At 32.0% G+C, this 17,437-nt stretch overlaps 2 protein-coding genes and 1 long non-coding RNA gene across 13 annotated transcripts in view; 2 read left to right on the top strand and 1 right to left on the bottom strand.

The window, feature by feature from the left end:
• Positions 1–5,266, top strand: part of LOC145326322 (phenoloxidase-activating factor 3-like) — a 74,215-nt gene extending 68,949 nt beyond the window's left edge. Inside the window, exons 16-19 of one of the 3 annotated variants that reach the window (XM_080169612.1) lie at positions 2,707–2,789; positions 2,846–2,865; positions 3,691–3,784; positions 4,223–5,266. In XM_080169612.1, coding sequence (XP_080025738.1) covers positions 2,707–2,789; positions 2,846–2,865; positions 3,691–3,784; positions 4,223–4,260 — 235 coding nt within the window. In that variant the 3' untranslated portion in view covers positions 4,261–5,266. Of the gene's footprint in view, positions 1–2,706; positions 2,810–2,845; positions 2,866–3,125; positions 3,146–3,690; positions 3,785–4,222 lie in introns of all 3 variants that reach the window. The other 2 variants (XM_080169610.1, XM_080169611.1) reach the window with 2 other exon arrangements.
• A 677-nt stretch (positions 5,267–5,943) lies between these two features.
• The window catches only part of LOC145326323 (nuclear transcription factor Y subunit alpha-like), a 35,365-nt gene continuing 23,871 nt past the window's right edge, over positions 5,944–17,437 (bottom strand). For 4 of the 9 annotated variants that reach the window (XR_013881848.1, XR_013881846.1, XR_013881847.1 and 1 more), the window contains 2 exons: positions 6,646–6,915; positions 5,944–6,179 (listed from right to left, as the gene is read on the bottom strand). The gene's annotated coding sequence lies outside the window, so the exon portion shown is untranslated. Of the gene's footprint in view, positions 6,180–6,629; positions 6,916–17,437 lie in introns of those variants that run through there. The other 5 variants (XM_080169616.1, XM_080169614.1, XM_080169615.1 and 2 more) reach the window with 2 other exon arrangements.
• LOC145326319 (uncharacterized) lies at positions 8,604–13,459 on the top strand. Its single transcript, XR_013881839.1, has 3 exons — positions 8,604–8,685; positions 10,997–11,053; positions 12,356–13,459. It is a non-coding gene; the product is annotated as an uncharacterized LOC145326319 (long non-coding RNA).

Raw genomic sequence — 17,437 nt, forward strand, 5'->3', positions numbered from 1 at the left:
CCAAGATAAAAAGTAAAAATGTACCCTTACCCCTTCATGCTTCGTCATATACCTCGTTATACGGGGCAGGTTGCTCTGACATGTTAACGTCAGGTTCAACAACCAAGGAAAACTAAGGGGAGACAATCTCTCCTTTTCTGTTCAAACACCGGGATATTAGGTTATGCACACACAACAGAAAACAACTATTTGATTGCATGACTTTTGTCTGGAAGTCCTAACTGTGCATTTCAATGAGTTGCATTAATTCCAACTATCTATTTATGATAAACAAAATTACCTACCTAAAGGTTGTTAAAATTTAATTATGAAATAGTTTGTAGTTTGAATAATAAAATCAAAATCAAAGATTCCAATGAATGAGAGGATAGAGGTTGATAAAACTTTTATTTTTGAGACAATTAGCATTTACAGTTCAATGATGATTATAACATCTAATAAAAAATATGGGTATTATCCTCTTACGACTTTTTTTCAATTTTCAATTTTTTTAAGGGGATAACGCCAAATTATGTAAAACTAGCGGTTTCGCCCCTAGCCTCTAGGGGCTTTGCCTTAAGAGGTTTGATCAAACCAATTTTTCGTATTATAAATTTAAAGGGAAATTTTTAAAACAAAATTTGGGGAGGGGAAGAAATTTTTTTTTTTTGGGGGGGGGGAGGGTTATCGACCCCACTATTTTAATTTTAGATTTAAAAAGAAAAAGAAAAATTTATTTTTTTGAGGGAGGGGGTATTTTTATTTGGGGGGGGGGGATGTCACTTTCAGCTGTGATTGGCTGAAATTTGGCGCACCCCGATTTGGCGCACCATTGAAATGATTTAAAGATCCAGCTAAGGATGACAACATCCAAAAAAGAGAAGCTTTATATAAGACGATAGGATGTTAACACTTGTGTCAGAACTTAATATGCAAAAATTCAAATTATAAGTCAAAACAAAATTGAATATAATTTTATTTCAAAGTTGTTGCGAAATAGGTTTAATACAGGATGTTTAAGGGCATTTTTATATTTGTAGAACTTGATTATATAGATGCTTCGATTATAAAGGGAAAGTAGGTTGCGGGTAAAATCCGTAAAGGTTTTGAGTTTTAAGTTAAAAACAACAGTAGTAGAACGAAAAAAATTTATGTTAACTTTAAAAAATAATTGTTTGTTTATATTTCTTTTCAAAAGAAATACACATATTTAGTGAATATTATCATTCTACTACTATTTTTAAGCCTTAAAACACACACTTTTACGGATTTTACCCGCAACCTACTTTTCCCTTTGTAATTTGTTGATCTAAATATCAGATGAACAGGCTGATTTTGTCGTACAAAAAGTATAAAGTTTTAAAAATCAGCACTCTTAAGATTGAAGTATGGACCTTCTGGTGACGATTATAGAATTGCTGCGCTTTCTAAATTATACCTACCTGTTGAAGGGATCCTCATTCAAAGTTTGAAACCGACAATTCTAACATGCCAAAATAAACGAAAAAAGATAACCGTAACAGACGGACGTACATACCCTGATATTAGAAAAGCTTCTCCTATAAAATTATTATAAAGCCATTGTGAATATCTCAAAGACATTTAAGTCTTTCATATTGTTTACTATTAATAATTGTTATATAAACTAAAATTCAATTACATAAATAAAATAACAAAGGTTGGTTAAAAGAATATCAAGACAATAATGTAGAAACAAGGATGACAACATTCATAAAAGACGAGCTTTAAAGATGAATAAACATAAAAATTGCTTCTTAAATGTTTAAAAACTCTTTAGAACGATTCTGACTTGCCTAAATTTACTTTCAGGGTCGTGAAGACAGACTCGATCTAAATATAGAATAGCTTCACTTTTAAAAGAAAAGAAACTATAAGAAAAGAAAAATAAATTTTATTGAATTTGGGATCTTTTCAAATTATTGAAAGCGAAGTTTTTTCCTGAAATAGGGTCTGTGCGTACATCAAACATATTATAAACTCCAATTACCTTTTTTAACTTGACTAAACCGTTGGTTGTTTTAGTGGGGTGTGTATCCTTGTCAATGGGGTGTAAAGGGATCCCTAATGGGGTGTATCTACCACCTTAACTTTGCCAGATGGGGGGGCTCAGTAATTTTTGTCATAAATTCACTTGTCATAAATATATTTATCATAAAAGTAAACTTGTCATAAAAACATTTGTTATAAAGGTACGTTTGTCATAAATACATTTGTCATAAAGGAACGTTTGTCATAAAAACATTTGTCATAAAGATACATTTGACTCCCTTCTGCAAGCCCCTAAATAAAATACAATCCTTCTTTGACAATTTACGATGTCGTCCTTGTTGTATAAGAAAGAAAGTGATTCTCCATTGAATAGCTTTTGGGGCTTTGTTTTATACTTATGCAATATTTTAAAATATTTTATTTTTAAATGCATAACTGTTCTAAAAGATATATGCATGTTAGAATTATGCTATCGATTGGCTTATATTCAAAGACCCACTTGAAAGTCTGCACTGCACATGGTACTTGGGGTAGTGACGTACAGTTATTTAACCCTTTCCCTTTCTATCGTTTTACTTTAATGTCGACATAAACCATTAAAAATTCATGTCGGCAGATTGTTACCGTTTTGACAGGTATAGGCATCTCAAAATTGGCCAACAATATAAGTTTAACTATCTTAGAAACATCACATACATATAATTTTGTTTACTTTAGGCAAGAAACTATCTACCCCAAGAAATTCTTATGTGCTGGATTTGAAGAAGGAGGCCGGGACTCGTGCCAGGGCGACTCTGGCGGTCCATTGGTTCTAGACCAGGTAAGATTCCAACTACCTTAGGATCTCTAGAACTAGGTCCCCTGGTTCTAGACCAGGTAAGATTCCAACTACCTTAGGATCTCTAGAACTAGGTCCCCTGGTTCTAGACCAGGTAAGATTCCAACTACCTTAGGATCTCTAGAACTAGGTCCCCTGGTTCTAGATCAGGTAAGATTTGAAATACCTTAGGATCTCTGGAACTAGGTCCCCTGGTTCTAGATCAGGTAAGATTCCAACTACCTTAGGATCTCTAGAACTAGGTCCCCTGGTTCTAGATCAGGTAAGATTTGAAATACCTTAGGATCTCTGGAACTAGGTCCCCTGGTTCTAGATCAGGTAAGATTCCAACTACCTTAGGATCTATAGAACTAGGGCCACTAGTTCTAGACCATGTAAGATTCCAACTACCTAAGGATCTCTAGAACTAGGTCCCCTGGTTCTAGATCAGGTAAGATTCCAACTACTTTAGGATCTCTAGAACTAGGTCCCCTGGTTCTAGATCAGGTAAGATTCCAACTACCTTAGGATCTCTAGAACGACTTTCTTCTTTATAATAAAATAAAATGGTATGGAATCGGTAGATGTCAACACCCCCCTAAAATTTAGGATAGGAATGCCTCCCCCACCCATAGTGAATCACAGTGAACGTCACTGAATGAAATTTACTGGTGGATATTCCTTTTAAAATGTCAAACGTTTTGTTGAGTTCAAAGTGTTATTTAATTTCTTTATCCTTATATAAAAGAACAGGATCTGTGTCTGTTTGTTCCGACGGCTCTCGCTAATCGCTGAACTGATATGGTACTCTGATCGGCCAAGTTAGCTGGATTACAGAATGATCTTAGCCATATTACCTAGAGCTTATAATATTTATATTTTAGGATGGTAAGGGTACTCTGATCGGCCTAGTTAGCTGGGGTATCGCATGTGCACGTGCCAGACTTCCTGGGGTCTACACTAATGTCACCAACTATATAGGAACAGATACATTTCATATTATTACATAGCAAAAGATCTTTATAACTATTAAAATGCAGTGTTTCTTATTTTACAAAGTCCGTCCGTCTTAAGCAAAAAATCTTAGTAATGACCATACTTATAGGGTTCTGTTTTTCCATTAGGCTATATAATTATTGAGGGGCATGTCTACAATGAATAGTTGTGCGATGTCCAACTATCTGTCGGTCCAAAGCAAAAGTAGTCATTCACTGTTTAAAGTTTTGATTAGTCTACAAAACTAAGTAGTTAGAAATCTGACTGTCTGAATGAAAGATCTAATTTAATTAAAATACAAGGTGGTAATCCCCCTTACTTTCCATAAATTGACCAGCTAATAAAACCAATTAAATTCCATTGTCCTATAACGTAATAAATTCTATGTCAAAATGAAATGTATCTGAAAATGAAATTGACTAGATTGGCTGTCTGAAAACACAAAAGATACTCCATAGGTAGTTCATGAAAATTGGAAAATGATTAATTTTAGTGAAATTCATAAATTGATTTAAAAGTGATTTTAAAATTTTCCAAAAGTGATAAAAACAAAACAAAAATAAACAATTATTCAATACATATACAAAATAGAATTTGTTGGCATTTTTACCTTACATCAATAATCATATGATACAGGGTGTTTTATAATTAACAGCCAATATTAAAAATTAATTATAAACACCCTGTATAATTATATAGTCATATTTTATTTGTAAATATTTGATTCATTTCATAATATAAAATTATTTAATTATTTATTTCGATAACAGAAATACCTAATATTTATTTATAGTAAAATTAAACTGTAAAAGTGTTTCCGCTTTTTTAAACTTTAATTTTTAATTTAAAATTTTTATTTCCTTTTATGCAACTTAATTTATCGTACATACCTATAAACTTTCATTAAACAAATTGTAAAAAAAAGTTTAAGGAATTTTAACAATGTATTATAAGAAAAACCTGTAAATGAGACTTTACCAAATTTAAAACTCAATATTAAATTATATTTGTTACCTAAAAAAGTTAATCTAATAAGATAGATTTACCTAACATTGATATTATTACACCTAATATTTTTCTATACAACAAAAAAAAATTTTGATCTTTATAAGCTAGTCAATGTAATTTAAAGAGAAGAAAAACATTATTTATTCTAGTCGGAGGTTTAATCTCGTATTTTTAAATTGTATTTTTTAAAGGCTATAACCGAAATAAATCGATTGCAATCACGGCTCGACAGCCAACCAACTGTAAAGAATTAGCCTCGTGGCTTTGATTAGGAAATATGTAATTTATTTACTTGAAATTGTTCTGTGAATACATTCAGAAATATTTAAAAATGCAGGTATTGTTGTTCAATTAAAAGATAAAACCGTGTATTTCATTTTGTATGTCTTTATTATGATTTGTTACTTTCATTCTAGTTTTTTTTCTTCCTTGTTGATTTGTATTTGTTCTGATATTATTTTCAATAAAATTAATAAAGTTTTGGCGTGTTATTTGCATGGAGGACGGGAAATTGAACTGTAAATTATACTGGTACCCAAAGTTTTATGGATATGCATTCTAATTTGTCTAATATTGATGGGAGGGATGGGAAATTGGGCTGACTGTTCAGTACACTAGTCCTCAAAATTTTATGATTGGTTGGTTCATTAAGTTGAACGTCCAAAACGTTTCAACCACTGAATGGAATCTACAGAAGGGTTAATTTGTATATCAAGTTATTGTCTAATAAAAAAATTACAATTAGTTATTTGTATCGATTTTAAACAAGTTTAGAATACGACGACGTTTGATGTTAACATAAATTTTTTCCAGCAAGAATATTTGGCATACGATTTGAAATATTGTTTTAAGGATATGAAGTAAAAGTGACACAGAATATTTTATTTTCTTGCTCTCAATTGTGCTAACATCGTGTCATAACTAAAGATGATACAGTATTCCTACTGCTCCTGTGTTAGACTCGCGAAATTTGTAATTAGAGCATAGGAAATGCCTTCATCCAAAACAGGCGCAGCTCAATACTGTGAACACTTAAGAATTCTAGACAAAGTTCGTGTAATCAAAGGGTTGGTTGTCTTTCTTCGTTTGGCACTTTATATTTGTGCTTTTTAAAATGACATAACAAAGAAAGATACATTTTATGTATTGTATTTATCATGAAAAATACATATAGAGAACAAATTGAAAATAATCAAATAATAATAAATGAAAGAACTAAATTAATATTTTTAAATTTGTACAAAATCTTTTTATTGTATGTCTAAGTTATTAGTAGCGTGACTGCTCAATAACTTAGGTAATTCTGGATCCCAGTTTGTTAAAAAAAAATTCTCCATTTACATAGAACCCTTGAGTGTCTATAGTTTATCTGTATGCAATTTCTTTTAGAATATTTTCTTCATCGTTTTTTAAATAAAAAAATATTGTTAACTTGTGTTGATAAACACATTTTTAAGAACAAAATTTTCTTGATGAAAAAATGATAACCTGAATCCGATCAATAGCCACTGGATTAGAACCAGTTCTAGGCCATATTGAAAAATCTTGCATCGTATCGTATTATAGATAATTTCCATGAATAGTGAAATAAAATATTAAAAAGTTTAATTCTACTATCCGCGGAAAGCTGTTTATCATACAATGCGATAAATATCTATTATACTATTTAATTCCTAAACATCGATAGAAATCTTCAAATGATTTTAAGAAAGCTATTCTATAAAAATAGCCAGAAAACTTAAGAAATGTTAATGCATTGCATAGATAGATAGGTAATATTATCTTTTCTTTTCATACAATGAAGAAAATAACTTTTAACTTGGGCTAAAAAAAACCTGTAATCATATTTTGTATGTAAATCAATTTAATTAACTTTAGTAAAACATTGATATTTTAACTATTTTTTCTTTTGTAGTTTTTAATTTTTATAACATTATAATGGTACATTGTTTATCATTAGATTATGTACAATTTCTCACTTAAGGTAGATAGTCATAATTTTTCTTGTACTTTATTTTGGTAGATTTTAGAAATCTAGTTTGGTAGATTTATTTCTTAACCGGAGCTTTCATATTAAGATATGGCGATACTGGCACTCAACCAATCTGAAAATAAAAGAATATTAGAAAACTGCTTTAGGGAAGTTGAACACAGGATAAGACAATGGTCGATAAATTGATGTTGTAGGCACACCCATGCAGCTTCTACCAATAACGAAATTAATTCGGAAAGAAATCACGAAACTTCTACGTGTTTTTCAGCTGTCGTTGGGGGGCAACACATCGTAAAATTGACGACCTCTCCATTTGCCCCCCAAATATTATTTTATGTTTATTTCCCTTGTTGGTTATTTCTTATTCCTGACACCCAAGTCCCATAATGATGATCAACAAAATTACCCAATCTGTAAATTACAATAAGTGGTTGAAACGTGAACCAACCAATCAAAATTCAATAAAGTCTCCAAGGTTGTTAAGCCAACGAATAAGTAAACGTTATTATAGACTTTGGGGACTAGTGTAATTAACAGCCCAATGTCCCCTCCCTCTCTGAGTTTAGCGTAGTAAGGAAAAAACTAGTCATTAGGGTTTTGGCTAAGGACTCGATAAGAAAGAGATAGGATGTTTGTCTGTGTAAATAATGTGTATTGAACAGTTTTAGTATTGTTTATCTGGGTAACTATCTAATAATAGTGGTAAAGAACCACGTACATCTTAATTTTGGAATATGTATTTACCCTTATAAGCATAGAACATTTAATATTAGTGTACTTATTTTTAGTGTAGATTCGAAATTTGAAGCCAGATTTAACATAGGAGTTGCCGTTTTAAAGATATCAGGGGTAATAAAATGCCCCTAAGCTAAAAAAACAAAAAAACAGGAATTTGAAAAATATTAATACCAGGAACACATACTTTAAGTATAAATATAAAATATAGATAAATATTAAATATTTTATAGATATAGTTGAGGTTTATGTTACATAAAGCCATTATAATCTAAAACCTTCCCCTTTTCATTTACCCCGCCTACAAATAAAAAATTTTCTTATTTAGATCTCACACACACACACCCACGCATTCTTGTTAGCCAGTAAATAGCATGGTTTAGATCTAAATAAGGTGCTCGTCATTCAGAAAAACTTTTATAATCTAGATTCTAGACCTCAATATTTATTTCCCCTTTTGCAATGTCAGAAGGGTAAAGAATTTGGGAAAAGGCTTTTTTTTCATCGAAAAGGGAAGGCTCAAGGGGCTTTCAGAGCTACAGCTGATACTTGATAGTTACCTACTACGCAACGCTACGCCCACGGGCCACACACTACGTTAACATTACATATATATTTGTATACATATTATATGATTACTACTTTGATATTTGATATTTACATACATTAATAAATATTATTATTACATTTGCCTGTATAAGAGCACTTTTGATTTGCGAATATTTATGCATATTAAGAAAAAAGCACTATAATGTTTCAGTTCCTCATCCATGTTAGTTAACGTAGTGAATAAAAGTCTTTTCAACAAAAAAAAACTGCGGTTTTGTGATTATCTAACCCATCCAATTATCCTATTATATAAAGTAATAAGCTTTTTTTGTCTGTAGCCAAGGATCTCGCTCACCACTGAACCGTTATGGTTCTCCTTTATAATGAAGCTTCTTATAGGTCTAGGGAAGGTTTTTAACTATTTAGGTGGAGGGTATCTCCCACATTAACTCCCCCTAGATGCCTCTAGGGGCGTTGCCGCTAGTGCTTATTAAAGTATTAACTAAAACTGTCATTCTTATGTTACAGACTTAAAAATGGCATGCAATCAACCAGAAAATATAAAACGCAGGATTTTCTGTCAGCTTTATAAAACAAGGTAATTTATTATATTCCAATAACATTAAAATTAAAATTGTGCATTTTCGAAAATTAATGATGCAAAGTTTTTTAATAAGCTAGGTAAATAATTTAAAATCAAGCAATGTTAGTTAGAATCTGCAAACTCATAATAAAATTGGATCGATTGTTTATTTTTATAGCATATTCAGTGGGTTACGAAAAAGGGTATTTATTTATTGAAAGATCCTCTCAAAATATATTGGTTCCACAGAAAGTGAAAGGGATATTTACACCAAAACAAACAAAAAATCAATGTTTCCGGGGGGGGGGGGGTAAGGTATCCTTCAAAAATATAGTTCTAAACCTTCCCAGGACCCATGATAAGCTACACTGTAAAGGGGAACCATATCGGCTCAGTGGTTAGCGAGATCCTTCAGTACACACAGACACATAATCTGTTTTCTTTCATACTAGAGGCTGCGCCCCTAGCATCTATATATGTGAAGGCTCTTTATATGAAGGATAGGGGAAAATGACCTTAAACAATTGAAAAACTTTAATCTACAAATAAATACCTAGCTGTAAACGATCCTGGTACCTTTGTAAGGCTTCCCTAAAATGAAAAACTCTTATGGTTTAGTATTTATCAAAGTATTAAGCTTTAGACTAAAAATCATATCCAATTATATCCTTTTTTGTCTGTTGTCTTTATAGTTCAGGTTCATATAAGTCCTGGCTTTGGCTATATGCCAAATGCTAGTTACTTTATATTTCACAAGCCGCAACACCACCTAGATGCCTCTAGGGGCACTTAAGGTATGTGGAATTACTCTTTCCCTCATTTTTTATTTCAGCTTATGAAAAGAAAAAGTAATCCTCCCTTCCCCTCCCCCTACCTTTGTACTGATGGATCTTTCTAACCACTTATCCAATATTGTTCTCCTTTACAGGGTAGCTTTGCATAGGTCCTGGTTTGGTTTAAACTATTTTGTCGGAAGGTATCCTAAAAATACATTCCCCCCTGCAATATTTTTTTCTTTTTAAAACTACAATTTTTTTGGGCAGTCGACTATTCCCCTCCCCCCCTCTTAGGCCTCTAGAGGCATAACCGCTAGTATACATATGTTTGAATTTGACTGAAAAAATATATTTGCTTTGAAAAATAAAAAGGGGTTATGTAATTCAGAAATGAAAACCAAGGAAATTTTTTCCAGTATGGCGTCGAAACCAAAAATTATCCGCTAAATTATAACTGGTTCTAAAAATCATGAATAGCATTGGATTACAGATAATTTTCTGCCAATAATAAGATATAAATAATAATTTTTTAGCCCGGATCTTTGGATTCTCGGAACTACTAAAACTGGTGTTAATATTGTAATTTTACATTTTTCTATCCGCGGAAAGCTGTCAATAATACTATAAGATATTTAACTATTATCCTTATTTAGAACAAATATTCAAGAGATAAGTTAGAAAGAAAGAAGTATTTGAATGGTATAACCAGATAAAAACAATAAACTAAATGCTTCTGTATTAACAGCTTTGATTTCAAAATTATAAATAGAATTGCATGTTAAAACTTAACAAGCAGAACATTAATTTGTGAAAAAAATGGTGGAAATACAAGATACTGTTCAAGGACGTAGATTTATTTTTAGGATTTAATTAAAGATGCTTCTCCAATAATATTGTACCTTGTTGTTCTAGGAAACATTATTTATTAAAATAGATGGATATATGTATATGATTTTTATATCATACTAAGATTGTAGACTTAAAAATCTGCAGGTTTTAAATGAGCGTACAGACTTTCTGGTAACGATTATAACTCAACGCATGCAAAGTTTGAATTCGGTAGGACAATTCAAAAATGTACAAATTATCGATTCGGAAGGACCAACCCTAAGGGGGGGGGGGGGGGTTAATGCAACCATCTCATAATCAATAGATAAATGGCACTTAGAATTAGATTTTCGATCTGTAAAACGTTGAAGCGGGAAAGAGAATAATGTGGATATAGGTTTCGTGATGGATTTACCTTCAAAATAGCTTAATGGCTAAACGGCTGAGCTGCCAGCCGTTAGTTTTCCAACTTTTTGTTATATTTAGGGAAAATAGACCTACCAAGGTTTACTCATGCAAAATTTCAGTTCGAAATTTGAATTCTAAGTGCCATTTATACATTGATTACGAGATGGTTGCATTAACCCCCCCCCCCTTTATAGAAAAGCTGAACTTTTAAAAACTTTTCAGCTAAATACTAAGTATATTTGAGAATAGATTTTCGGTATGATTTTCTAAATAATTTAGTTGTTTTAGAACATATTAAAATAATACAATTTTAGGTGAATCAGTCAAGAATTACGCTACGTTACCATCTCACACACTTCTACAGATCATAGGTAAAGTTTATATAATACAGTTAGGGAGTTGAATCAATTTTTATAGAAGCAGAAATATAATCTATGATTATGGTTTGGACCATCTAAAACTGTAATCTACCTTACCACTTTCCCCTCTCTTGGTGAAGATATCTTCAACGCTGATACGATTTTTGAAATGTAAGATTCTACTTTCCCTTCTCTTGGTGAAGATATCTTCAACGCCGATACGATTTTTAATTTGTAAGATTCCACTTTCCCCTCTCTTGGTGAAGATATCTTAAACGCCGATACGATTTTTGAAATTTAAGATTCTACTTTTGCCTCTCTTTGTGAAGATATCTTCACCAAGAGAGGGGAAAGTGGAAGGGTAGATTACAGTTTTAGAGGGTCCAAACCAAATAAAAATGGATTCAACTCCCTAACTGTAATATAAGCGGCTGCGCGTATAGTATTTAATGAATTGAAAGTAGTAAAGAAAAAAAAAGAAAATAGCTTGGAACCATTCTAATACTTAAATATATAAAATATAATATCTTAAAACTACCTTTGAACCTACGTGAAGCTTCTCGAACACGTAGAACTTATTCAATTCAGTGCTTTTCTAAATCTTAAGCTACAGATAAAAAAAAACGTCAATAATTTACTAATCTTGAAGCAAGAACACAGCATTTAGCAATAAAATAATGTAAAAGGGGATATTATATAAGTATTAAGTATATAAAGATTTTAAGGCAGTTTCACACGAAGTACCTAGTTTAGCACGGAACCCCCCTCTTATATAGATTTTGTTATTGAAATTAAATAAGTAGGGGAGGGGATAGTTTTTAGTGTGTTTAACTTTAGGTTAGGTTAGGTGATATTAGGGGCTTACAGGATTTGGGCACCTCCTGGGAAGTCCAAGGGGGGGGGGGGTAAAGAGGTTGTTTTCCCCTCCCTCCCAAAAAAAGCTTGGACGACGACGTCCCTGCTTATATTATATAAAGATTAACCCCCCCTCTAGATTTTACCACTCCCCCCCCTCCAAAAAAAAAAAAATATTTCTAAGAGGATATTACCAGTTCTAATCCAGGGGACATTATAATTTTTCATTTTAATAATCACGGAAATTGTCTGTAATGTATACCTAATCTATATTTTTTCTTCACCTGGGGGTGTTACGGTGTCTTGTTATGAGTTTGGCATAGAAAATCAGCCGGAAATCGCAAAAAAAATATCAGCGCTAAAATTGAAGTGATTTATTTTCTGAATGCCCTTTACAATAAAAAGCGATCGTAAACCTGTTATCACCTGTTTTAGGTAAACTTTATTCTTTTTTTTTAGAATGTAAGATAGAAGAGAGGAAAAAGTTGTCTGTGAGTCAAGAATACATACCTACCAAAAAGAAAATGAAACTCAACAAACAAAAGAATTGAATTGAATTGAAGTAATGGCACGAATCTGCCGCTTTCGCCGAAAATTGTTTCCCGCTGATTTTTTTTTCTTTTCTCGTAAAAGGGGACTATGCACGAACAAGACAAAGTGATCCAAAGCACCTTCCAGCAGTGAATTTATTTTTTAGTGAATATACTAGGTAGATAGTTTATATTTAATATTTGATTTATTTGTGAAAAAAAAACTTTGAAATTATAAGCATCTTTTGGCAAAAAATCATTACATGTTATGTTGAGTTCAAACTGTTGTTTCAATCGCTTTGACACAAAGTATAATATTTCGATGAAAGATGTATATTTAGAAAAAAGGTTGGTAACTTGTTTAAGTTTAATTAATGTACTTTTGCAATTTACAACAATTAATGATTTTTGCCGTGTTCTTTTATTTTGACCTTTGAACTCAAAAATGCATATGTGATATTGCACCAAAAAATGTAAACCTAACATTTCAAAGATTTTTCCATATTAAATTCTTAATTTTTTAGTGAGATAAACAAAATATTGAACATAAACCTAGTTTATTGACTAGAATAATACTAAGGTTCAATGCTGTGAGGTGCTTAGAATCACTTGGTCTTGTTCGTGCATAGCCTACTTTTTTTCTCCCACTAGGCATTGAAATTATTTAACCATAAATAAATTTCATACCTACATAGTAGGTACATTTGAGCCGATTTTTAAAATTATTTATATTTACCTATGAAAGAAAGATTTAAAAAGGAATGTATTTATGCTGTTCGTTCGGCTGTTGCATATAACTGTTTTAAGGTATTCATGTTTATTAATGAAGTCTAATTATTAGTAAGTTAATATCAAATATCCTGTTTTAGGCATTTTATAATTATCATAATTTAAAACAATGTATTTTCTTCTTTTAATTAGTAGTACACTCACACTATACCTGTCAATTTTTGCTTGTTTGTTATTTAATTAAAGTTAAGGTTTATATTAGGTTATACAGACTTTTATATAATTAATAAATACAAATTATGAATTTTTCTAAAATTATTTTTTATTAGCAAAGAGACTCTATAATTTGAAATGTCCATTCGTTCTAGAACCAGAATTGGGGAAAAACGATTTTCTTGGTGACTTGTTAAGACAGGCAGTTGTGTATCAACATTAGGGTGGGTCCATTTCCCCCTTTTTTTGATTTTACTGTCCTTATAAGTTTCGGAAGTCATATATATGTATGATAAGCCCCATTCAAGTTTCAAAAGTGACTTTGCTCTTACGGCTGCTTGCACGCGGGGGGTATAAAAAGTGCCCACCACCCCCTTATAAAACCAAAAATTTTTATTCCTTCAAACACAGGCATGTTGCATATAAAAATGACCGTATTGAAATGCTGATTACGAATATGAAAACGGTTTTAAAATGTTGCTCCTAGTTCCAATAAGATCTCATTAAGTACCTAAAAAAAAAGCTGATTTAGTCAAATATGTTTATTTTGGTAGGTTATTTGAAAATCATTTCAGACTACATCAATATTTTTCAAAACGGTTTTTAATCTGTAATCAGCATTTCAATGCGGTCATTTTGATATGCAACATGCCTGTGTTTGAAGGAATTTCAATTTTTGGTTTTAAAATGAAGTGGGCACATTTTATACCCCCGCGCCCCCGTTGTTTTTGGATGAAAAAAAACCTCTCAAGTTTCACAGGGTTCTATATTGGCCCAGTATCCCTTGCCAATGTCTACTAATGTGAAATTCCAAAATCGACCCACCCTAATTAACATTCCATTCAGATGTGGTTATCATGTCAACAATGTCAGTTTTATGTACCAGAAATTCTAATGCCTTTGTGAGAAAAAACTACTAGTTTTCCATTCCACCAATTAAAAAAAATTTTTTTCAATGCATTCATCATTTGCATAGTCTCAAAAGTTTATCTGTCTGTTTAGTTTACGCTTAAGAACATATAGTTTTCAAATTAAATTTATTGTCATTAGCCCTTTCCACAATTTCATTTCATTTTTGTAGATTTTTTTATGTGATTTAGGATCGAAGATATTTCATAAAAACAATTTTTGTCTTACCAGCGACCCTATCTATAATACAAAGTAGAATGATGTCTGTCCGTCCGTCTGTCTGTGTGTCCGTCCCTTAAGATCTCGGTAACCACTGAACCGATCAGATTCTACTCTTCAGAGTATATACCTACTGGTCCTGTGGTGGTTTTAGGCTATTTTCTTGGGGGGGGTGGGACACCCCCAACCCCCCAAAAACAAAAAAATCTCCATTTTTTTGCTTAAGATTTCCTTGATCCTTTTACGGATTTCGGAAATTTTTTTTTTTGATCACCTCTTGGGGCAAAGCCCCTAGAGGCTAGAAGCGAAGCTGTAAGATTTTAAAAAAGAATCCACCTCAGTTCATGAAAACTATTCTTGTTTAATTCAGTCTACAATTTGAAAGCAATGCTTTGTAGTTTAAGAAGAATTAGCACCTGAATTTTGATTGATTAAGTACCATTAAGTATTTATTTTCCTTATTTGAATTATTTGAAGTAATTGCTGGTGAAATCTTGTCTCTATTTTCAGTTATTTTATTATACACAATTTAAACTCGACAAAGCATTTGACACATTTTGATTAAAAAGATTCTAACTGAACAGGGGTGTAGAACCTGTATGCTACAGTAAAGGACATATTTTTGCCTGTTCATCAGATTTATTTGAACCTCAAGATCTTATTAACTGCTGAATTAATATTGTTAGTTATTGTCAGGGAATCATTATTGGTTCTTGATTGAGGGTTACCTCATACGGGCGGGGATGCTGTTCATGACACTCAAATGCAATGGCAGGATTACTAAGGGGGGCTAAATGTCTCCTTTTCTGTCAAAACACCCGGGGTATTAGGTTAAGTATCACCCATCAGACAACTGACTCTTTGATGTGCAACCTTTGTCTTAGTAGTTCTAACTGTGCATGTTAATGAGTTGTGCCTGTTTTTGGGCTAAGACATTCCCCCTACTCAAACTATTAATGTTGTGCACCTGACATAGTAACAGTAGGACACATTTTTAATGTCTTTAGTTATGATGCAGTGTTAAGCCGAGATTCAAACCTATCACCCCCCAGACGATGAGAGTAGACGCTATGTGTTGAGCCACGGTCATGGGTTACTTGGTTAAGGTTTAGTACTTTATTTGCACTCTCTCCCAAATTAACTCTCTTTGGACCAACAAAACAATAATTAACCTTATAAACTATAATATTTTCTATTGGCTACGCCCCTAGAGGCCTCTATTTACACTTGAAAGTTTTTTTTTGGAATAGGTAGGTAATTCTTTTATGATGATTTCTCTTGCTAGGGTGGTTGTATCCTCAATTAGATAAAAACCTTCCCAGGATCTTCACTGTAAAGGAGAAATATATTTTAATGGTTAGCGACACCCTTCAATACATTGAAAAAAAATGATTTCAGTATAGAAAATTTTTCTCATACCTACTATCCTGTCTTTTGTTGAAGGCTTTAGTTCAGTGCAATTGCAAGGTCTGAATGCTATTAAAGGGATAGATGCAAGAAGTGCATTTTAGACAAATGATTTCAAGCAGAAGTTAAAGATATGCTATCAAACATATATAATTTCGTATTACAATAATTATCAAACGATTAGACTATCACTAAATTAGTCATCATGCTGTTTTTGTGAAAAAAGCCAGCTATTTTCATAGAATAATTTCAAGTCTTGATTTTTTAAAAACCACATGGTAAAAAATTGAAATTCTTTCAAATATATGCCCTATAAATGTAGTTTAAGCAATTTAACATTAAAAATATGCAGTTCATTAAATTCAAGTTTAAATGCATTTCATGTAACTACCCCTTTAATACAAAGTCGAGTGTTATGTCCGCTGTTATTTTATTATGATAAGAATATATATGCCTTGAATTACAATACAACAATTTCCGCAGAAAACTAGCTTAACCTTCGCCAGACATACAGGATGTTTTACTGTTCAGCAGATAGTATGATCCTGGAGTCCTCATCATGTAATTTGTATTTCCGTTTTTCCCAAATTATGATAGTAATCTAAGTAGGTATTTTAGCAAAAAAAATATAACTGTCCACAGTAGGGCTAGAAAAATATTTTGAAGTTTTGAAATTATCTAACCAATCCTAATCAATCTAGGACACTATCATGTCATTTGTATGTTCATACGTCCATTTTGTATGTTGAATGACAGTCAATGTAAATTACATACTTGATACTGAAAACAATGAGAAATTTTTTGACACCATATTCCACAAAAACTTTGAAGAGATATGAGGAAATGCGTAAAAAAGGCTACCTGTCCTTTCATCTTTGATAATAAAAATCCCTGGGAACTACGGGAAAGGAGGTTGTGCACAATAATGGGCTGGACAAGGGGGATAATTCATGGATTTATTTTAGAATTTAAGCTTCTGTAGGGCGAAAGTTATCTTTAAGAATATTGGCGACTACTGTTCACCATCATTTTTCACCACCAAATAAAAATAAATTTTCTTTACATTTCTCACTGAATTAGGTTATTTTGAAGCCATTTTGTTTTATAAAAAAATATTCCACTGTTAACTAACCCTGCAGGGAAACTTGGTCATTTTAGATTTTTTGTGAATAGTCCCTCTCGTAGCAACGCCCCATAAGGGGCGATTTGTCGTATTTTTAAAATAGCTTTTGATAGGTTATTTTAGATTAAATTGGGTTAGGTGATTGCGCAGGGTTGGAGCCCCCTAAGGGGCTAGAAATAGGAGAAAAGCTACTGTGAAAAAAAACTAAGAAACGCCTCTTAAGGAGCGTTGCCACGAAAGGGACTATACCCAATTTTTTGTGTATCAAGGAATATCTTCAATTCAGTGCTTCTTCTGTTTTTTAGGACATAGGTTATGTCTTATCTTGATGGGTCAGTATAATAAATTAACAAAAAAAAACAGCCGAATTATGCAATTAAAATCATTTCAGACCAGTTTTTCTTCTATATT

Source organism: Acartia tonsa, chromosome 8 (genome assembly GCF_053477335.1).
Source record: "Acartia tonsa isolate MP-2025a chromosome 8, ASM5347733v1, whole genome shotgun sequence".
NCBI lineage: Eukaryota > Metazoa > Arthropoda > Copepoda > Calanoida > Acartiidae > Acartia > Acartia tonsa.